Source organism: Salarias fasciatus, chromosome 2, assembly GCF_902148845.1.
Source record: "Salarias fasciatus chromosome 2, fSalaFa1.1, whole genome shotgun sequence".
Taxonomy (NCBI): domain Eukaryota; kingdom Metazoa; phylum Chordata; class Actinopteri; order Blenniiformes; family Blenniidae; genus Salarias; species Salarias fasciatus.
This window is the reverse complement of record NC_043746.1, coordinates 4,406,653-4,430,038: the sequence shown is the minus strand read 5'-3', so window position 1 is coordinate 4,430,038 and position 23,386 is coordinate 4,406,653. Positions and strand designations below refer to the sequence as shown.

Here is a 23,386-nt window from a genome sequence, read left to right as displayed (position 1 = left end):
AGTTGGTAAATGAAGACTTTTCAAGAAAAAGCGTTAAGCACAAACACAACGTCTTTCAAACCGGAAATGGCAAGACATTATTTTGCAAATAAACGTACACATTGAAACACTAAAGCCTTTAAAGCGCTTTGGAATTAAATGTGAATTTGTTAAAATGAAAATGTAATCATAACTGAATAAAAACTAAGTGATTATTCTTTAAATGTGGAGTTATATCCTCTTTTAAGACCAAGTGGAAGCCGCAGAGCGTTTTATTGTGAAAGTCTGGACCGGAAGCGGTGCGCGCTCGTGCCGGGTAACCTGACGCCGCCCGTGAAAGTTCGGAATGGAGCGGACGGGAGGAGAAGCCCGTTAGTCAGAGAGGCTTCAGCGGGGGACAGACAGCAGGACCGGCCGTGTCCGCGTCCATGTCCGCTCCAGCAGCCGCCGCCAGCCGCAGCCATGTCGAGAGAAAACACCACCCGGAGTCTGGACAGCATCGACCTGGCTGCTCTCAGGGTGAGGACGGCCGAATCCGCTGCTTTTATCAGGAAAAAGAGGAAAAAAAGGAGAGAGAGAGAGAGAGAGAGAGAGAGAGAGAGAGAGAGAGAGAGAGAGAGAGAGAGAGGGGGGGGGGGGCTCCTCAGAGTGAACTCAGGGGATGTGCTCCAAAACTTAAACACTTCCACATTCCCCGTCTTTAAAGCAGACCTGCTGCTGTTGTCAGACTTGTCGGAGTTTGTGTTGACAGTGTGTGTGTGTGTGTGTGTGTGTGTGTGTGTGTGTGTGTGTGTGTGTGTGTGTGTGTACTCAGGGCTGCTGCTTTACTGGACTTTGAAGGGAAACAAAGCAACAAGTGGTCACAGCTCCTGGAATCGGTTTTTGCTGTAGAGCTGATTCCCAGTCAGTGACACGGAGTGTTGGAGCGTGGCAGACAGAGCCAGGGAAGCCGTGGCCTGTGTGTAAATAGAAGAATCAAGGACATGCTCCCTGTTTTCCAGCTGTCCCACTTCCTCAGTCCCCATCCAAGGATAACTCCTCATTGTCCCTCCCCGTCTAACCCCTTCAGTGCCGAGCCCTGTCCGCCCCGCCGCCAGCGTTTCGCTTGGCGTCAACCTGTTGCGTTGTGACTTTGTTGGGTTTTATCTGCTGCTGTCAGCTCAGCTGTGAAAACAAGAGCTCCTGGCTGCACCACGTCCAGGTTTGGCACTCAGATCACGAAACCATGGAACCCCTGTGTGCTTTCAGTTTGGGCAACTCAAAGAAAAATACCACTGTACTCATATCTTTGTCAGTCCAAACCCTGAGATGTGGCTTTTCCCCACCGTCTCCCCCGAGCGTCCAACACCAACACCAAGCGTCCCAACAATAGCGGCGCTTGTGCAGCCCGGGGAAGTCGGCCATCGAGGAACTAGCAGAGTGGTTCTGCTTTCAGCCGCGAGGTGGCACAGTCGAAATCCACCCTCAGAAATTTCTTCTAGAGAAAAAGTCTGACACAAGAAATCCGGTTGATCGCAGGTTTATTGAACTGCAGACAAAGTAGTGTTTGTATCAGTGAACATGACACTGCTGTTGAAGATTACGTGTGACAGCAGTGATGTCCGTTTTGATCCGACACCATAAAGCCAGAGGAAGCGTGGCCTGTGTGGATGTGATACCGATCCTGACACTCTGCACTAAAGGCCAAAAGCATTTCACTTCTTCTTGTTCTTTATTTCAGTTTCAGACACGTGTTTGTGGTCAGCCTTTCGGCATATCTTTGGCCTTAACATCACTGATCGCATGATAAAGAAGAAGGATTTTTTTCTCGTCTTAACTAGACGAGAATTGTTTTCATCAACAAGTTTATTAAAGAATATTAATTGTCTAAATATAGTGATGATGTAAAGATGTCAACATCGATTAAAACATCAGAATTAGTCCAAAAACAGGAAATACTGAAAGTATTGGTAGCTGGGTTTTGGTCTGGTCATTGTTAACTTAACGTGACTTAAAGCGCCGTTTGATCGCAAGAATCTGACTCGTTTCATGATAGCAATCAGTGGGGCAGGAAGTTTGGCGTAGCCATCCATCCAACCAACCAACAAACCATCCATCCATCCAACCAACCAACCAACCATCCATCCAACCAACCAACCAACCAAACTTGAAATGCATATTTTCAAGTTTCAAGTTTCATGTATTCATCATGGATTAGTTTGCTGTTAAACAGAGGTTGAACCCTCCAGGTTTCTTCTGGTTCCCAGCACATACTGGATTCCTGATTTAAATGAATTAGTTCTCTATATCCGCTGCAGGAGTTTCATAATGGCCACATTCAGGTTTATCAATGCGGGGAAACATTTTAATCACGCGGCATCAGGGATTTGGGGATGACAATGCTTTTTTCAAAATGTTAATCATGTTTTGGTTTTGGTTTTCTCTCCCCTGCAGGATCCAGCAGGCATCTTTGAGCTGGTTGAAGTGGTTGGCAATGGAACGTACGGTCAAGTCTACAAGGTAGGCAGCAAGTCTGGACTTTCATTTTCCTTAAGAAATAAAATTCAGCAGCAAAAACAACAATTTTTTACCAGCTTGCTCATGCAGCTTCTCACTGTTTTTCACAATCAACCAATCACTGCATACCACAGCGTTTTAGTGATTGACAGAAGTCAGATTGATATTTGAGTAACGTTGCTTTATTTACTCAGATGAAGCAAGTTTATTTATTAAGCAAATCTTCTGTTTGTCACTTTCCAAAAATTAACAAAACTTTTATGCACGTAGCAGGAATGGTGCAAACAAATGCCTTCAGGTGTGATTTGTTTCCTTGTAATGGCGGTTACTCTGTTCCTGACGCGCCGCTTCTGGTAAAGCTTCGCTAAAGCATCTTCCAGTTAAGAAGAGAAAGGACCTGAAATATCCTGCAGCTCTTGCAGCACATGTTCACATCTGCAGCATCTTTTAAAGGGCCTGGGTGGAGCTCACTTCCCTATCGCAATATCTGTGTTTGTGTGCGTGTGTGTGTGTGTGTGTGTGTGTGTGTGGTTTGTGGTCTGCTGAGAGGTGTTTTAGCCGTGTTTAGACTCGAAAGCTGGATGTGTTGAGATGCTATTACACCAAACTGCACATTGCCCCACCTTAGTGCAGTTTCGGTTTTCAAAAAAACAAAAAAAAAAAAAAACCCAGACGTTAGTGGGTCACGAAGCTGCTGCATGTACCAGTGAGGAAGTGTTCCAGCTTGAAACAGGACTAAAGGGCATGACCTGCAGACCCGGTCTGCCGTGCGGAGAAACCTCTGACTATGAGGCAACAGAGAACAAACTGGGATTAGGTGGCAGGTTATTACAAAATTCATCAAGTTTACCAGAATTTCTGGAAGTTTCTGAGTTACTGTATCTTGCGACACACAGATATGTAGTTACACGAGCGCTGTGAAGTCAAGTCTCGTTATATTTGGCTGAGCTTGGTGTGAGAAGCCACTAGTGTTGTATTCAAGGCCAGCCGACCCACTTTGAGAATGAGGTCTGTAGACCAAAGCCGCGTTTCGGAGTACCAGAGGTCAGCCCGGCGTGTTTTCACCGAGGGCTCAGACGTCGAGGTGGAACATGAAAACGCGATGACTCAGTTCTAACAGTCAGCTGACACCGTGAAGACAGACCGGACGCCACAGTGACGCCACATGACCATCTCACACTAACAGCAGCGTGTAACGCCAACGCGCTCCACCCTCCAAAACCGCTTCGGACTGAAGGTAGAGGTAGCTCTCAGAGTGTGCTTCCAGTGTGTGTGTGTGTGTGTGTGTGTGTGTGTGTGTGTGAGCAGGAAGTTGAAGACTGAAAGTGGGTGTGTGCCAACAAACTGGCACTTGATTTCCTGAAAGAGGAAATGCAGCAAGAGATGCGCGGGACAGTGAGGCCAGTGTCGGCGGTTACACAGGGCGCTTGTACACACGGGGCGGAGATCGCAAATCTCATGGCGTGACTCAGGCTCATTGATGCTTTAACGGGAGGAAATCGCCAAATACGGAATGAACGGGAAGGAGTTCGATGCAGGACGACTTAAAGCGATGTTTCCAGTGATTCACAGTGGTACAATAAACAGAACGCCACATGTTTCATCCGAGAGCTTTTTCTGTTTTTTGACATTGGAATCGACCTTCCTGAGTGTTTTCCATGCTGTCCAAACCTTTTAGGAATTCTTTTAGTGTTTGGATCCAATCAGTACTATCCTGGCTCGTGACGTTTCTGTCCGGCAGTGCAACCCGCCGTCAGTCAGGCTTCAGTGGCGACTCCGAAGGTTTGTTTATCCATGTAGACCCAACAAACACTTTCTAAGAGTGTGAGCTGAGAGAGGCCCATCATGGGAAACCGGGACAGGAATACAGGAACAGGGCCTATAGAACAATAAGCTCTGCTGCAGACACACACACACACACACACACACACACACACACACACACACAGAGCCCCCTCCAAAAACAGCCACTTGCGGATTGACGTTCGCAGACAAGCTGCTGACAAAGCATCTGGGCTTTTCCTCTGTTTATTTATAAGTGTCGTCACGCCGCATTTCGAGTGTGAAGCAATGCGAGATGAAGAGGAAACCCAGCGGCAGCTGGTTCAGGCCTCCAACCTGCCTGAAGCTGATAAGAGATCAACAAAAGTTTAGTACAGCTTTATCCAAAGTGCTTCATAGGTGAGCAGCGGCCGCTGACCTTCCGCTTACCTCCTTTTCACTTTCTTAACTGAGTCACTCTCAAAGTTTATCTGAAGTTGCAACAGTTGGATGGATAAAAAGTGGTGGTACACGTGTTTTTTGGGTTTGTTTGGGTTAATCAGCCACTGCATGGCCTCCAGGAAAGCAATTTTCCACAGTCTTATAGATGATAAGAAGAAAAAGACGAGATGAACTCCCAACATGCATTAGAGGTACTGTGGATGCTAATGCTAACGCTCCTGACAGTGTCACTGAATTCTTACTCTGCCAGGAAGACAGAGACCCCGTTTGCAGTGTTTCCGAGTGAAAATGGAAAACCTTTGTGGTGTATTTGGTTTCTGGAAACGCTCCGACACTTTCTCCAGGGAAAATGAATCTTTTCTCAAACGCTGCTCTGCGCTGTAGCAAATAGTTCCTCTGCACATTTACAAGTAGTTGGACAATAACAACGTTTGCCTCCAGTGCCATGACTCAAAGTCCATATTCTCCTGACAGCTTTGGTTTCAGTAGTTTTAGCTGCGAGTCACTCATTCTAGCAGTCCAGTTTCATGGTCTGCTTCATACGAACTGAATGTTAAACTTTTCTGAAATGAAACTGTGCGTTTCCTCCAGAAACGCTGTTTTATACTGAGTTAGTTTAGCACTACTGCTTTGCTCTTCCTCTTGTAAACAGGAGATCAGTGCAACAGCAACTGCTAAGTCAGCAGCCCCTGCTAATGCTGACAGTAAATATCATATGAGTAATCCATTACTTGTGAAAGAAGTGGCGTAACAGAGGCATGTTGTTCCTCCCCCACATGGGAGTTTACCACAGGAAGTAGCTCCAGGAGTCGTTATGGGAGTGTTTATGTGTTTGTCCAAAGGATCCGCAGATGAAATGTTTTCTAACCCGACTCAGGCTGTGTCACCAGTTCGTTAGCTTCAGCAGCGAAGCCTTGCACCACTTGACCTGCGTCTCACATCAGGAGTCGATTGAAGCCGTGACTCACGCTGCACAGCATTGTGGGCCAGTCCTCTGTTTGACTGCACCAGTTGCTAGTCAGAAACCCGACAACATGCCGGTCGAACCTCGGTAACCCCACCCTCACTGTGATCCGGCGGAACGGCCTCCCGGTCTCCAGCGCGCTGAAACAGACGCTGTCCGAGGAGACCGGAGAAAACTCGACACAGTCGGGCCTTTTTCATCCGAGGTGCCTCCAGGAACCGCGGCGTCTCGCCACATCTGAAGACCTGCTGGAATCAGAGAAACTCAGGGAAACAACGTGCTTTTAAAAAAAGCAACCGTTTGTACGACGTGTTGGTAAGAATGAGGAGAACACAGTGTCAAACATGACCCTCAGCCCAGAACCTCACAACAGAGCCTCGGTGTTTGGGCCATAATGGAGCCAGTGTCTGACCGGGTTGGGACGGACTCCACCCGTGTAGCTCTTGGCAGGCGAAGTGAAACGCAACACAAGGCCTGTGCGGTTCAGATGCAGGTGATGTTTCGCAGCGCCTTGAAACAAACCCTCAAAGCAGAAGTGATCCCAACTCTGCAGGGCACGAGCAGCGGAGCATCTTCTGCCGGCTGCTGGAGCGCTGTGGCTCTCCGGACACAGACAGATGTGATTAGTCGACTTTCAGTCCTGCCGAGGCCTCGGGACAAAGAATTCAGCCTTGAGTGAATGCCTCGGCTTCTCCGCATATGTGGGAAAACAAGAATTTTCTCGGGGTTTATGCCGTTGTTCACATAGTTGACGCGACTGTCGAAGTCGATTCTCTGGAGCTAAACGGTTCCGAGCTGTCTAAAGGCCGAGGGCCTGAAAACATGAAGCTAATGAGATGCTCTGTTGGACGGTCCTCACACACACACACACACACACACACACACACACACACACACACACACACACACACACACACACACACACACACACAAAGATGACTCTATAGCTGTGGCTTCCAGAAAAGGGAAGTTCCTTTTGCAAACATGGAAACGCCCTGTTTGTGTGTGTGTGTGTGTGTGTGTGTGTGTGTGTGTGTGTGTGTGTGTGTGTGTGTGTGTGTGTGTGTGTGTGTGTGTGTGTGTGTGTGTGATCTGAAGACCTGGTCATTGCTGACGCTGCACACTTCACTCGGTGACAGTAAGGAGCTCGCTGCAGATAAAAGATTCGACTTTTCACAGTTTAGCTGAGTAACTGAGGAGAGTGTTCAAACATGTTATCAAGGCTCAGATTATCTCTCCATACGATGGAACAGTGAGCGATTCCTCTCTCTGGTTGTTTGCGCGGTCCGAACACGGTCTCTCCTCAGATCCACGCCGCAGTGACGCCACGCCGAGCCTCGGACGGCTTGAACGCAGAGTGAATCACTCACACTTCCTCAAACCTTTCCGCTTTCAGAAGCGTCACTTCCCTTTCTGTTGTCCACACATCATCACTCTTCACTTACTCATGAGAGCCGCATCTGCTGACCCAGTTTAAAAAAACAAAAAAAAAACAAATGTGAATTTTGAGGCCGCAAAATCACTTCTCTGTGGTCAGTGAGTTCTTGATTTTCTGTATCTCGCAGTTTTCTGTTAAAGGGAGCTGTTGTGTCTCGATGTAGAGAAACTCGGTGTGGGGATGCAGCGTTTGAGATAAAACAGAGGAATTTGGAGAGAGACAAAGGAGAGAAAGGAGAGGAAAGTGAGCGAGGAAGGAAGGAAGGAAGGAAGGCAGAGGTGAAAGGCAGAAAGAGAGAGAGAGAGAGAGACAGGAAGGAGGAGGGAGCGAGGCAGATGAGAACTGTTGAGAGAGGAGGAACCCAGCCCCCCATGAGAGCTGGAAGAGCCCAGCACCAGGAAAATGAGGAAGTACAGCAGCTCCACACGAAACACCACTGAGACGGTTTAAAGAAGCCTGACCACGTCCCGGGAGGGACAACCCTCAGGCCGAGCGAGCCATGCTTTATAATAACCAACTGAAGACCAGGTCAATACACATATAGAGGAAGCAGAAACCCACAGTTAGAAGTGATGATTGTGAAAAGCAGCTTTCGACCCTGAAATGTGAAAACGGAAAACTTTCATGGGCGATGCCGGCAGCCACGGACAATGTCAGACTTTTCTGAAACGAAGACATGAAAGTGATGCGTTTCCACTCCAGCCGTTGCCGGGGGGAAATCTGTCATCTGAACTGGTCGTAGGTGGGAATGTGTGTGTTTGTGTGTGTGTGTGTTCACCCATTGTTAGATAAGATGGACTCCAGCCCCTTTGGCCCTAAACTGGTGTTTTAAGATGTGTGATTAAAAAAACAAAAAAACAACGCAGACTTTACCAGAGATAAAGCTTTTAGCTGAAAATCCAGTCGTTAGACTGAGTGTTCAGCTGTTCTTTATATTTTGTGTGAAGCTGCTGGTTTTTGCTCTAGAACTCATTTTTATTAATTATTCATCAGTTACACCTTCAGTACACGTGTCCTTTAACCTCCATGTTTATTAAAAAGAGAGATCAAACTGCCGGTACACACTCCAGAGCTGTGTGAGCGCCGCTGCCGCGACCTGCACTGCCGGCGTTAATGATCCACCGCCTCGCCTCCGGTCACGGCTCACTCCGAAAGCCCCGACAACACTGTCCAGGAAGACGCTCAGAGAGTTGGACGAACAGAGACTCAGTGAAAGTGAACATCTTGTCTGCGCCTGCTGTCTGCGTTCGCAGCGTCTCTCCTGAAGCCGATTAGCATATGTGGGATTAAGACATCGTCCTTAAATCAAAATTTGGTTGGATTCGGGATTAGATGCCAAACATGAAGGGTTAACAAGTGCATTACGTCAGTGAAAGTTCCCCACAACGTGTGTGTGTGTGTGTGTGCTGCAGTGTTAATAAATAGCAGAGATTTTCACATCAGCTCGCCGTGGCGGCGGCGGCGGCGGCGGCGGACGGACACAGCCGAGTCTGAGGGGACAGGAAGGGCATTTCCTTATTTATCCCAGTCGGGCCAGCGGCCGCTCCAGTGCCACCGTTTGTCGCAGTCACAGAGACAATGTGCCCGAATCTGGGATGAAATCCAGGCCGTGGCGAGGAAGTGGGGGGGATGGGGGGGTGGGGGGATGGGGGGGGGGGCGGGCCCTGAGCAGTGCTGCAGATCAGCTGGTGTTCATGGCTGCTGGTGAATCTCCAGGTGGAGCAGGCCGCAGCGTTTTCACCTCCGCCTCCCGTGGCGTCGTCGACACTCCACTTCAGCGTCTGCACCCCTTAAATCCCTCGATCTCCCCGGGTTGAGGATATCACACGCTCTCATGTTTTCGGCTGGCAGCGCTCGCACCGTCAGATTTACGACTTCCTGCTGATCTGCAGTCCAGCTGACTCAGTAATTATGTGAAACAGGTTCAGTTATCTTTCTTTTTCCTGAGAAGAGGATCCTTTAAGCACACTGTTGACATACTGAGCAAAATATTAACAAAAATCACATAAAACGACGTTGGATAGCGGGCATTGGAAGTCCAGGCTAACAGATGATATTCAATGAGCGGTCCGGCCTGCAGGCAGTACTTGTAGTTCGATGCCAGCTTCATTATTTTACTTCAGGATTTGTTTTTAATGACAGAAAACTCTAAATTATCGTGTTTTTCTATATTACTTCCATATTTCCCTCCTTATTCCATCATGACCACAGATTCTTACGTGTATTTGCAGTGACCGTCCAGCAGCTGTTCCCATTTTCTCACCCAGTTTTAAATGATTTACAATCCAACCATGTATTAATAACAAGCTGGTACTGCTAAAGATAAGTACATTTCCATATATATTTCTTTGCTTTTAAAGCGTATGAATGTAATATCTCGCTGACAGCTCACTACATGCAGGTCGCTGTTTATTTGTCGCCCAATAAATTCTCATTTTCGTCTTTAACGGTGAAAACCGATCGGTACTGAGCTCGCTGTCCTGCTTCAGCATTCACAGCAGTGGCCGGGCAGATGAACACGTCTTTGCTCTCTCTGTGTCGGACTTTTATCACATTTCATCCCCTTGTGGCCCTCGGGCTCCGTTTATGAGACGCGACGTAAGAAAAGCCGGACCGAACCGAGATCTCCGTGCTCGCCGTTCACAGCTTTTATCTCCGGATGGGTCAGACCTCTGCCTCCATTTTCCACACAAATTAGGTTGGGAAATAAACGGTGTGTTTTGATATTTGATCTTTCTTAAACATCCCATTTGTTTGTTAGCGCATCCTGTCGAAGTCTCTCTTCCTGGGATGGGAGCCAAAACACACCAGAGTCTGGGGATGAAATCTCCTCGCCACCGCGGCAGTGGGAGCCATTTGTAGGAGGTGACCTTATAAAAGGGAAATAATTGCTTGTTTGGGGAAAAGGGGGCTGTGCCGCGTGACTCCACTGAGCGTATTTGTGGCTTTTCAGGCAAGTTTGGTTTGATTTACTGCGGCAGAGGATCACAGAGGGAAGCAGACTCACAGTCCTGTCGACACCGGCACTGGCTCCACGTCCATTTCCGGGGCTCTTCAGCTTATTTCTCTTGTGTAAATGGCTGAATGAGACACTAGACTTAACAAACTGCGACTTACAACAGCAAAAAGAGTGTTTCTGAGATTTAACGTCGGAGCAGGTTCCTTTTATTACCAGCTTTTCTCTCCGCCTCAGTTTTTCTGTTTCGGCCTGAATATCAGGAGGCTGATTGAGTGGAGTTGGATCTGTCATGCCCTCTGGTCTGTTTCACACACACACACACACACACACACACACACACACACACACACACACACACACACACACACACACACACACACACACACTCAGTCCTGCGGTAGATCACAGCCTGAAGTCTCAGAGAACAGCTCCTCTAGTATCTTGTCAGCTTTCTGACTCATGACAAGGTTTTCAATTTCCTCCTCCTCAGCCGGCTGCTCTCTGCAGCTCAGGCCCTCGCCTCTCTTTCATCTGGTGTCATGTCTTCTTCTGTCTGACTGCGCCTCTCACAAGAGGAAGTTACGTGGACACGTCAGCGTCCACCGGTCCTGACAAACGCTTCACAGTCCTGAGAACGACGTCGGGTCGGAGTGAGGGTTTCAGAAAGGAGGGTTTCAGCGTGGAAAAAAACGTGTTTCCGTCAGATGAGGCCGGCTGGTTTTATTAAATTAAACCTACTATATGGTCGGTTTTTTTTCCCTCCATTATCTGGTTTATTCAGGTATAGTTTCCATTCTGCTCCTCTTCCTTTTCCATTTTCCATTTTTGTACCTTGACCTGGAAGTGAGCATCACCCTCGTTTCCCTTCACAGAAAGACCCTGCTGAGATTTTTCCATCGGTTTGATTGTTGTGAATAAAAAGAACAAAGGTGTTTGAGTTGTTTCCCAGATCGTCTCAGCGATTACGCATCGCTTTTCAGATCAGCTCCACTGAGATGAAACTTCTCCCTTGGTGAAATGTGGATGTTTGAAGAGAATTAACAGAGTAATCTGTGTTAATTACTCTGAGGAATGTGGACTACTTACAGTGTTTAGCTGGTATGTTTCCTTTAAAAATGATGTGTGGACTTGAGTTGATCACTGTTTCAAAAGTGTCGTGGTCCTAACTGGCTCCGCCTCCTTCTCCCATCAGGGTCGTCATGTCAAGACGGGTCAACTGGCAGCTATCAAGGTCATGGAGGTCACAGAGGTAACGTCTGTTCAGTCACACTCACACACCTCACGTCCATGTGTTTCCTCTACGTGAACTGCCTCCTCTGCTGAGTGGGAGCGTGGGTCCACCGCCACCGGTGCTCCTCCGGCGTGTCTTGGGATGGCTCTCTGGCGTACCCGCCATTCGTATCATACCGCACATTCTTGTCTTCGCTCAGAGTGCTGTCATTGTGAAAGCGTCTTAGCATGTTCTAGAGCCGCATCCGCACATTACTCAGCAGCCCGGGCAGCACCGCCAGCATCAAAGGACACACGACAAACAGCTGTCGGCGGCTTTGGGCGAGCGCCGGGGAAGCTTCCAGAATTCAGCAGAGTATGGAGCTGGAGCCACAGACGGGGCTTTGTGGTCGTTCTGTCTTCTCTGGGGTTCCCCGGCCCCGAGCCTCCAAAGGCCCCAGACGGGCGACCAGGTCCCGGTCACGAGCGATCCGCCTGGGGACCGGTTTGAGCTCAGGATCAAGACGTCGGTGTGTGTATTAGTGAGCGTCTGCTCATGCAGTCCAGACCGAACAGGCTGGCTGCAGTCAACCGGATCGGGGAGCTGCTCGGCTCGGCTCGGCTCGGCTCGGCTCGGCTCGGCTCGGCTCGGCTCAGCTCGGCTCGGGGATCACCTGAGATTCTGTTTACACTCAGAAAAAAAAGGCTTTTAAGGTGAATCTCTCTGATATTAAACTTCGGCTTGCTGTAGAGTTTAAAAGCCTCATTGTTGGATTGTTTTGGTTATCATAGAACAGTAATGGTGACTTATTGTGCTTTAAACTAGTTTGAGGGTGAAAAGACTCTCCTGCAGACCGAGGCTGGAGGTTTGACTTCGACTGTTTTGAGCAAAAGGGTGAAATCTGAACCATGAACTTCTTTAATGTGCTTGTTTTACACCTGCAGCTGTAGGAACATGTGGTGGACGGTCAGCCGGTGTTTCAGGTCTGTGTTCTGCAGATGAGCTCAGCTGAAGCTGAACTCATTGAAGAAGGTCTGACTGGATCTCTGGAGGCCCGACTTACCCCGGTTCACACCGGACACGCTTAGTTTATCTTAACAAATGATCTATAAAGAATAAATTCCTGTTGCTGATGGTGGTAGTTAGAGACTGTTTCTAAACTACACAGATGTTGTAAATCATATTGTCCCTTTATATGTTGTCTGAGGCGGGGTGAGGGACATGGACAGGTCCCTGCAGACAGTCCAACATTAAATTACACAAACAGCAATAAAACTGGACTGAAAACTTTGCAGATTTCTACAAAAAACGTGAAACACATTCTGAATTGAGATGGATTACCTTGTTTGCAGCTCGCCGTTAGAAGTAAAACTGGAGGGCTGTTCTTCGGTTTCACCAGTTCGAAGCTGACAGTTCTTCTGGACGTCTTATTTATCTGTTCATAGAAAAAAACAACAAGCTACTGTCTTTCTTTCTTTCTTTGATCTTTTTTTTTTCTTTTTTCCAGCTGATCCCGTCCAGTTTCCAGTTGTTTGAACAAGTTTGACTCCAAACATTTTCTACACTTTGCTGGTTTCTTCTGTGGTTTTGGTTTTCTGGGTCTTCTGTGTTTCAAAGTCTTGAGCAGGAAATGCTTGGCTATTATCTTCCTCCTCTCACACACACACACACACACACACACACACACACACACACACACAGAGCAGTTGCAGGAGGCTTTGTGTTTGAGATGGAGGTGAAAGTTCAGCCTCTGACTTGTCATTTTCTCCCGTCCCGTCCTGGAGATTTAACGGAGGGCAGAATCTCTGGCTTGTTTCCTCTTTCTGATGAACGGCCGCTCCTCCACCTCCTCCACCCCCGGCGCTCCTCCTCACCCCTGCTCCCCTCGGGGCCGCCGGGTGGATCTCGGGGGTCCAGTGATTTGGAGTCATTTCCAGGATTTATAGCGAGACGGCAGAAAGCGACGCGGAGTGTTTCCTGTCCCGGGCCGCGAGTCCCGGCGTCTCCTCACCGCCGCCAGCTTCAGTTACTTTGCTGGAAAGTGGGAGCAGGCGCCGGGGTGAAGGGTCGTCCAGGGGTTACAGGAGGCTCTGATTGGATGTGCTCTCTGTCTGGGTGTGGACGTGATGCTCTTTCTATGGACTCTGCTGGTGAAAGAAAGTTTGACAAACCCCCACCCTGGAAACCATCAGCTTTATGTTCTTTTATTTCTTTTATGAGAAATGTGAAATGGATGACCATGTCTCCTCTCTGTGTTTCCATTCAGGAGGAAGAAGAGGAGATCAAGCTGGAGATCAACATGCTAAAAAGTTACTCTCACCACAGAAACATCGCTACTTACTACGGAGCCTTCATTAAGAAGGGTCCTGCGGGACAGGACCACCAGCTCTGGGTCTGTACCTGCTGCGCTTCACATCGCTGCTGTCTGAAATATCACATGTTTCGCTTTAAAAGCAGAAGACAGATTTATGGCCCGTCGGCCGGCAGCTGTGTGTCCAATCAATGTTTTCCTTCTTCTTTCTTGTGCTGTTGTTTCCGTGCAGTTAGTGATGGAGTACTGTGGCGCCGGCTCCGTGACCGACTTGGTGAAGAAGACCAAAGGAAACTGCTTGAAGGAGGACTGGATCGCCTACATCTGCAGAGAGGTGCTCAGGGTGAGGCCGCAGCCCAGAAATACCCGGATACTTCTCCCTCACCTACTGCTTCCTACCGGTTTACTCAAAACGGGCAGAAATGTTTTAGATCTTGGTGCAGCACTGCAGATAAACCCTCAGTCTCACAAGAGGAAAGAGTCTGTTTTAGAGACTTTCAAGAACTAAACAGCAAGGCGGTGTGAATTCTCTACTAACGGTGAAGATAATTACTGGTTTATTATCATTATTATGGAATCAAAATAAATGGGAATCAGTGATGAACATGTAAATAAATATTCTTGTAACTTAGCTAACACCTATCATAAAGATAATAATAAGAGTAATGATTCAGGCTGTAATGAACCAGATACGAGTGGTCACTGAAGGGCTGCCTCTGAGTCCGCTGCAGCTGACGCTGCCTGAGCAGAGACCGAGCCGGGTTGTGACCATAATCTCTGGCATGCATGGACGATCAGTGCATGACGCGTCAGCAGAGATCTCCTCCCCGGGGCCTTTTCCTCCCGAAGACAGTTTGTGAAAACTGTGATTCCTGCTCGGCGGCGTCGGACTGAATGAGTTCCTGCCGTCACAGGAGACTTTCAGCATCAGAGCAGAGCCGCTGATCCTCTGATTATAAAAGGCCCGTTCAGAGCTGCGATCTGTAAGATGCTGTGGTTATCGATATGGAACATCACGAGGTGCTCTACCAAACGCAGGAACACAGGAGCTGTGATCAGCTCGTCTCCGCTCAGGCTGGACGTCTCTGCCCGTTATCAGGAACCGATAGGAGAACTCCTGAGAGACAGAGTTCTCTGGACTGAGTCCAGGGTTCTCTGTGCGGCTGTCAGCCATGCTGTCTCCTCATTGTTTCACCGTCACACACGCATACACACACACTCTCACACACAGACAGAGGCATCCACGGTGAAGTCATTGTCTGAATAAGACCCACTTCCTCTGTTTGTTTAACCTCCTTTGAAGAGTATTGAACACACACGCCGAGGCCGTGCGCCTCTGCTGCCAGCTCTGAGGAGTGTGTCCAGAAACCCCCCTCCTCACAAGGCAGCTCTTCTCTGAGCTCCGAGCTCAGACCGACGGCGGTCATCTGACTGTGAATGGACGTGTCTCTGCTCCGTCCCGCAGGGTCTTTCCCATCTCCACTCCCATCATGTGATCCACCGAGACATCAAGGGACAGAACGTCTTGCTGACGGAGAACGCCGAAGTCAAGCTGGGTACGACACACGCCGCTCTCCGGACACACGCCGCTCTCCCGACACACGCCGCTCTCCCGACACACACCTCAGCGCTCCCAGACCTGACCCCGCCCCCCGCTTGCCTCTCTTGCAGTGGACTTCGGGGTCTCGGCTCAGCTGGACAAGACGATCGGCCGGAGGAACACCTTCATCGGTACTCCGTACTGGATGGCTCCGGAGGTCATCGCCTGCGACGAGAACCCAGAGGCCACGTACGACTACAGGGTACGGAACCATCCGGAGGCTCTCTGCTCTGCGAAGCCGCCCGGCCGCCACAAAGCAGCGCGAATACAGACTCCCCTCATAGAAACCCAAAGGCCTCGTTCACACCACCGTGTTTCAATCTCCTTTTCCATGGAGACAGACTCGAAGCATTTTCCAAAAGTTCCACCTCAGGAGAAGTTTTCAGAAGTCGTCGCTCTGCCTTGGTGTAAACGGACGCTCAAAACACACAGAAAGTTTTCTGTTTTCACTGAAAAACCTTTTTTTGTTGCCGTCCAAATACCATCGAGAAGTTAACAGCATCATCTGACGTTTTCTTAACGTGGAAACTGACCTCCTGAAGTGATGCATTATGGGAGCGTCCAGCCAGTTTAAATGCCATGCAGATATTCAGTCATATTCCATTTTATTAAACACCATAAAAATCCCTTTCAGTCAGAAATACACACCATTTCTACACAACACTGAACCCTTTGTGGAATTAAAACACTTCAGTCATGAGAACCGACCATATTCTACCATAATAAAATGATAAAAACAGACTTTTCCCCTGACAGTGCAAACACTCCCTTCATGTATTAAACGCAGCTCACTGGAGAAACGTCATCAGGCCTGGCGATTCACTGTAGTTGAAACCGTATGATGGTCTATCAGGAGGAGATGGTTCCCATTTGAAGGCCTTTCATGTCACTTTCCTCTAAACTTGGAGGTAGAATTCATCACAGGATCATCCTCCGTTTGTTTGTTCCTCTGGAAGTTACTTTTTGTAATCCAACACGTCCTTCAAAGGCCTGTTTGGTCGAGTGTTGTTTTTTGGTAACTCCCAGATGAATCAGAAACAGAAACATTTATTGGCCAGTTTGACACACAAACTAGGAATTCGAGTCCGGTCAGCCGCGCTCTCAGCAGGGTACAGATAAATAACGAAAGGAGAAATCCACAGTAAAGATAAGAGACACAAAAGTCAAATTAAATCAAGTTAAATTAAATTAAGGTTAACCACTGAAAGGATAAATACTCAAAGGAGAGAGGCATAACGTTAATAAAAACAAACAAGTATTTACAATAAAAACAGATAAAAACTGGAAACTCAAGACCATGTTATACTTATATGGCTAAATGGTGCAGGCAGCAGGACCGCTGTCAGGCCGCCCTCTGCTCGCCCAGCGAAGAAGAGAAAGAGGCCGTCCAGAGTGAAAGGTCTGAACCGATGCCTCCTGTGTGTCCCGTTCTCAGAGCGACCTCTGGTCTTTGGGCATCACGGCTCTGGAGATGGCCGAAGGAGCTCCTCGTGAGTCAAACAGCCGGAGACGCCCGTACAGTCCGCCGGGCCCGCTGGGTCTGCTCTCCCACTTCTCTCCCTTCATCTCCTGTTCCTCTTCCAGCCCTGTGCGACATGCACCCCATGAGAGCGCTGTTCCTCATCCCCCGAAACCCTCCGCCCAAACTCAAATCCAGAAAGTGGTAAGACACACACACACACGCACACGCACACACACTCACCGCACCTCGACTTGTGACAGGTTTGTTTAGTCTTTTCGCGGCAGAGCTTTGAAGTGGTTTCATGCATCAGAACATCAGACAAAACACACTCCTGCACACTCATTTTCAAATCTCACAAGCTCGCTGGAATCGTTGAAAGCAGAACTTAAAAGAGACCGAGGAGGATTTCAGGCCACATCTTAACTCTGCAGACGTCTGTGACGGTTTGGACAAGCTGCACACAGATTTCCAGTTTATTATGTAATGAAGCAGGTGTTAAATTACTAAAGCTCACCACTGCATGCCGACAGGATGGAGGACAGAAATGATTTAAGAGTGACTTCCTGGAAGCTGAGTCCAGACCGAGACCAGTCTGAAGTGCTGCAACGTCGTCTTCCACCGAGCAGAGTTCCTCCTCACTGTCAGACGGTATATGTGATATATGTGTGTGACAGGAGCTGCACAGCCAGGAAGAAGGATATAAATATGTTTTGTGGCAGTGAGGAGTGAGAGACTGTTGTTGTGGAAGTCCAGAATATGAAGGAAGGCTCTTTCTGTGTCGCTCTCCTCTCCTTCTGCTCAGTTTTAACGTGAACCAGCCCCTCGGATTGATCTCAAGCTGTCTGCCATTCAGTATTCATGGTGTCAGAAACTCTGGTTCACAGGCCGGCTTTTAATAGCCTCCACGGTGCGGAGGCTTCTCCCTGCCTCCGGGCCAACGCACGCCCTGTTTTCTGTCAGCTCAGACAGCAGACCACGTCTCAGAGTGTAGGAAACGCTACTGCAGGTACACTTTGCTTTTATCGCTCCTAATTTTTTTCATCGAGAAGTTTCTTTTAGCTCTCGCTGTCCAGGTGAGTGGACTCCAGTGGCTGACGATCGGGACGTGTCCTCTGTGAAAGCCTGAATCGCTCCTTAAAGGGGTTTTTTTTCACATGATGCACATTTCTGCAGTGTTTTAAACTTGCATTTTCAATGTTTGTTGATTTTCTGATTATAGCCTGATCATTAGTGTTGGTAGGACTCAAGACTAGTTTCCAGACCACATCTTCAAGGTCTTGGTCCTGACTTGGTCTCTGCCTTTTGAAGTTTTGCTCTTGTCTTGGTCCGAGGATGTTCCGGTCTTGGTCTTTTTTTGATCTTGGGATGCTGTCGTCTTGGTGGCTCTAGTCTTGGTCTTTTTGTTTTTTTGGGTCTTGGAATGCTGTGGTCTTGGTCTTATCTTGATCTTGGAATTATCTGGTCTTGGTCTTGGAATGCTCTGGTCTTGTCTTAGTCTTGGTCTTGGGACGCTGGCCTTGACTCGGTTGTGGGATGCTCTGGTCTTGGTCTTGTCTTAGTCTTGCGTCTGAACTGCTCCTGATCTTGTTCCAGCAGTGGAGATTATTTCATGGAAACAGACGATCTGATCTCGTTTTAATTTTAATGCAACATTTAAGAGTTTCGTTAAAAGTCTACCATGTCTGCGATGCTCTGACTTCCATCGTGAAAACTTCTTTCAACCAAGCTGTTTCCTGTTTGTTCCTCTTTGTGTGTATGCATGTGTGTGTGTGTGTGTGTGTGTGTGAAACTGCTGCTCAGCTGAAGCATTTCACACGCGAGATTATTTATAGCCTGTCGATTTACCACAATGTGCGGTGACATCTCTCCACATCTGAGCTGAATCCCACCGTGTGAGCGTAAACAGAGTTTCAGAGCCATCAGTTGCTGTTTTCTTTTTCTGACGCTGGTTAAGAAGCGGTTTCGTGGCTGTTTCGGCTCACCTGTAAAGCTCAGCAGCCGCTTTGAGGGGAGATATCGGGCTTCAGACTGTGGTGGAGGTTTGCCGACATCAGCTCGATTTCAGTATCTCTCTGAGCCTGGTGTGAAATTACAGGCAGCTGGTGCTTGTTGTTGCTGGAGAGCACAGCCAGAAGCAGGCGAACCAGAACAAACTGGACTTTCTGGGGAAAAGAATGCTGCAGTGACTTGTTTAAGACTTCTTTTGAGGTGTAAATCCTAAAGAAACATCCGCTGGTTCAGCTCATCGGTGTGATTTATGATCAACAGACGCGTGTTCAGTGGAGGTCTGGGTGTTGATTTTCTTTTTGATAAACACATTTCAGACACAGTTCTCCCTCTTCTGTCTTCATACAGTCCTTTCTTACCACCACAGCAGCAGCTTGTAGGACTGTGAAGCTGGCGTCAAATTACGAGCACATGATTCTGGAAGCTCTTTCTCACATCAGGACACAGCTGGTTTTAAGGGGAAAAATGAATAATAATAGGAATTATTTCACGAAGAATGTGAGAAAACCCTGAACATGAGCCTCTACAGTAGCTGCATTTACTCATTAATGTTATTTATTTCATTTATGAACTCTTCTTCTGTTGAGTCAGCAACGAATGAAGAAAGGATGAATAGGAAGAAAGGGATGAGCTTATCAGACGATGATAAAGATTAAGAGACTCTCTTTATTTAGAGCTCGTTTAGGACTGACTGTATAATCAAAGGTTGATTTGAAGCACGTCCTCCACTGGACCTCTGTGACGAAGAAACTGCTGAAAATGATCCAGAACAGAAAGAATTCAACCTTCTTGTTAGCTCGATGAACTTTATTTAGATTTCATGATGCAGTTCCCGAGATCTTATTTTTCCAAGATAAGCTCAACTTTTCAGTGTGGAGCAGTTGTTTTATCGATTGAAATAAAAACGTGCCGTGCGTGTATTCCTTCTGTCTGACGCAGGTCGAAGCGCTTCCTGTCGTTCGTGGACAGCTGCCTGATCAAGAACCACCTCCACCGGCCGACCACCGAGGCCCTGCTGCGGCACGCCTTCATCCGGGACCTGGCCAACGAGAGGCAGGTCCGCATCATGCTCAAGGACCACCTGGACCGGACCCGGAAGAAGAGGGAGAAAGGTGAGGAACCTTTAGGAACTGCCTCGTACACGGATACTGGACGATGGTTTCGTATGATGTGAGTCAGCGAAGACTTCAGAGACTGACTGAACCGTGATGAATGAGGTTTTAATCCACTGTGCGTTCATGCAGATTAATGCTGACAGAGTTTTAATTGTGAGAGAAATGCGCCATTAATCTCAATAATTCACATAAAAAGATTAACTTGAATGATTCAGCCCTAAATCACAGCTGGTGTAAACGAACCGGGGTGGAAAACACGTTTGAGTTCAGGGGTCACACACACTCAAATCCAGCCAAAATGACCTTTGAATCTAAACTGAAGTTTCTCTTTGTTGTTGTGCAGAGTATCTGCGATGGAAATTTTCACAAAATCAATGAATTCCTTCCGGAAGTGACAACAGTCTCCACGTAAAGCCTGTTTTAATGAAACCTTCTGGTCCAGAATCCGGTGAAATGTCTGGATAACTGTTGCATTATGGACGTTTTCCTGAGCTCCCCCTGGCAGCGTGGCTTTCAGGCTGATGCTCATGTTCCAGCCTTCATGGCAGAATCGCGGTATCTCAGCTCGGGTCTCTGTGCTTTGTTGTGTCTAGTCAGATTTTAAAATAAATCAATGTTTTCTCTGAGATAGCAGCGTTTTCTGGCGGTTTTAGCCAGATCTCAGCCCCTCGGCTGTGGCCTCATGTTTGACGCCGCTGCTCTATCGGCGTTTAGCTCCATCCTGATGCTCACTTCTGCAGGTAAGACGTGATTTCTCAAGACGACTCTGGTGAGAGATAAAATGCGAGGGGGATCCTGGGGTTGCTGCACAGCTGACCTTCTCCTCCCTTCTCTGCTGCACTTGGGACTGAATCGCACGGCAGAATGAAAGAGGAAGGACGGGAATTCAAAGTATGGAGGGCAGAAAGTCTGAGAGCGGCTCATCCTCATTCCCGCTGTGGACGAGCTGCTCGTCCTGGACGCTCTGAGCCGACATGAGGAGTGAGACAGAGGAGGGGGGGGGCAGGACAAGATATTTATGACTCTGCTCTTCTTTTGTTCTCACGCTGAATGTCAGCCGGCGTAAGAAGCGCTCATCTGCAGGGTTTATCCTCCCTCATTCAGAGAGACAGAGAGAGAGAGAGACGGTGATAACAGGAAGGAATCAGACAGACAGAGAGAGAGAGAGAGAGAGAGAGAGAGAGAGAAACCGAGACGAAGCCGAGGGGAAGGAAGGCGGAAACAGAACCGCCATCTGGTTCTAATCTTCTCTTAGCTTATAAAAACACTCTAATGACTGCTCCACTTTCTGCATGCAGGGTGTTTAAGAACGTTTCTCTCTTTTCTCAAGTGTCTGTTTGCTTCTTTACAGTAAAAACGATTATAAGACCATCGGTTTGTGTTGGGACTCGTGGGAAAAACTACATTTAAATAAAAACAACTTTCTTGTTCAGCTTGCAGGACAAGGAAGGTTTGTGTTTTGGAAAGCTAAAGATATATATGTACATAGAAAGCAGCTGAAACTGCCCCAGTTGTGAGTGAATACCGGTCCAACCCACCCCTCCACCCCTCCCTCGTCTTCAGCAGCAGCTTTGGCTCAGAAAGACACAACATGAGCCAAATGTGACATCAGAGAAACATGGACGGGATTTCCTCCCCCTCCTCCTCCTCTAAACCTGACCTCCTTCTCCGCTCCGCTCGGAGCGAACACACCTGTGTCGCGTTACCTTTCGGCTTGTTAGGGCCGGCATATGGAGCGTCCACCCGGGGCCGGAGCGAGCCCGGCCCGCCCCGGCGCCATATGTCGGCCAAATGTTGTTGTGCAGAAAGGCGGACGGGCCCGTCTCGGTGAGTTTTAATGTGCCGTCCCCGGTCCGCGCCGCGTAACAAAAGACTGTTTCAATACTTATAAGCTGTCAGACATCTGGCTGAGAAGCGCCGCTGGCTCACACTCAGACTGTATTTACAGAAAAAGGAATATTTTAGCTGCCTTTGGGAAACTGGTTGCAGCTTTTATGGGAAGTAAGAAGTATATTTGCTGAATGGTTTCCCCCTGTGCAAGAAGGATATTCACAAATGAGCAACAAGAAGCACAAAACCAATAACAAATGTCCCCTGGATGTCCCCTCCACAGTGCAGCTATTAATCCAAAACGTGCTCTTCCCACACACACACACACACTGGCCAAAACATTATAAACACCTGGCTCGTCACAGGATGGACCTCAGTAAACAGTCAGGACTGTCTTCACGTGAAAATAGAAAGCTTTCGTTGTGTTTTCGGTGTTTATTTACACGACAGTGCGTAGAGCCACTGAAAACACAACCTTTTGAAAACTGTTCCCAAGGTGCAACTTTTTGCAGATTGTAATTGCAAAACGTTTCTCAGGCGTTCTCACTTCATCTGAGCTCTGTGAACGTGTGATTAATGGAATAAATGGACACTTGACGGAATAAATTATAAACAGGAAACACTACGTTCTCCTAAATTATCTAAATGTAGCCGTGTGTTACTATGAGACAAGACACCAGTCACATTTCATTCATAACTTTATATGACATTTCTACTGTCAAGGTGTATGTCAATAGATGCCTGCACTTCCATTTAAAAGCAGCCGTTGAATGATCGGGGCTGTACGGCTGTATCTCTGCCTGGTCAGATGGACTCCAGAGGAGGAAAAACCAGCTGAATTATAGAATTATAATAAGCAGAACCGCATCTCATATTACAGTCAGCAGTGGTAACTAACATTGGGAAAAGTAATAAGTTTAGATTCCTCGCTACTAAAAATAGCAATTTTCCCTCCCATAGCTGCTCGTCAGTGGTCCAGGGTTCCTCTTCCTGTGTGAACTTGAGCCTCAGCTTCCTGTTCCTGTGGTCTTCTGCTGCCTGGTGGACATGCTCAGACATGTCTTCACGCCCTCCCTCTAAAAGTCTCTCCATTCTCCTCATGACTGAAAACCCGCTGCAGTCCTGTGATTGGCCGATCAGATAAATGAGTTAATGAGCGCTCCAACTGTTGCAGCTAATGAGGCGACCCTGTAACGTTTACACTGTTTTATGACTCGCCTGGAGTGAAGAGGCCGAACAGAAGGGAAGAGTTGTTCCCACGTATGAGTCGGCTTCAGTGGGGGACGACTTTACTGCTCTGCAGGCAGGCTACTGTAAAACAATCCCTCCTCCACAGAAGACGACCGTCGGTTACTTTACTGTCGGCGAGTTCGCCCGCTGCTCTTTATTGTGGCTTTGATGATGAGGAAACTACCAGCGGCGCTACACGATGAAGGCCGCTCGCTTCCCGCCACGGTGCCGACACATCAGAGCCATTCAGCGCCGCCCGCCGCCGCCACATCGCCCGCCACTTTACAGGAGGCCCGAGAGACGCGGGGCGACTGGTGCGAATGTGCCAAGCCGAGGATCGTTCCAGAAATAAAGTTATTTGATGCGATTATCCTCGCTGATGTCCAACCAAAGATCCTCGTCTCCTTGTTTCTTCTCCAGAGGGTCCAGAGTACGAGTACAGCGGCAGTGAGGAAGAGGATGACGAGGTTGCGGAAGAGGAAGGAGAGCCCAGGTGAAACTCCCTCGTCTCCCTCGGTCTGCGATTGTGTTGTGAAAAACGGGTTCGGTCAGAAACAGAAGG

The 23,386-nt window shown here is 48.2% G+C and overlaps 1 protein-coding gene across 1 annotated transcript in view; it reads left to right on the top strand.

Moving 5' to 3' along the window:
* Nucleotides 1-324: 324 nt before the first annotated feature.
* Nucleotides 325-23,386, top strand: part of LOC115404442 (centrosome and spindle pole-associated protein 1-like) — a 34,259-nt gene continuing 11,197 nt past the window's right edge. Inside the window, 11 exon segments of the mRNA XM_030113780.1 lie at nt 325-498; nt 2,413-2,478; nt 11,252-11,308; nt 13,536-13,661; nt 13,813-13,923; nt 15,046-15,136; nt 15,252-15,382; nt 16,616-16,670; nt 16,765-16,843; nt 19,589-19,761; nt 23,245-23,317. Of these exon segments, the coding sequence (XP_029969640.1) occupies nt 442-498; nt 2,413-2,478; nt 11,252-11,308; nt 13,536-13,661; nt 13,813-13,923; nt 15,046-15,136; nt 15,252-15,382; nt 16,616-16,670; nt 16,765-16,843; nt 19,589-19,761; nt 23,245-23,317 (1,019 nt within the window). The 5' untranslated portion in view covers nt 325-441.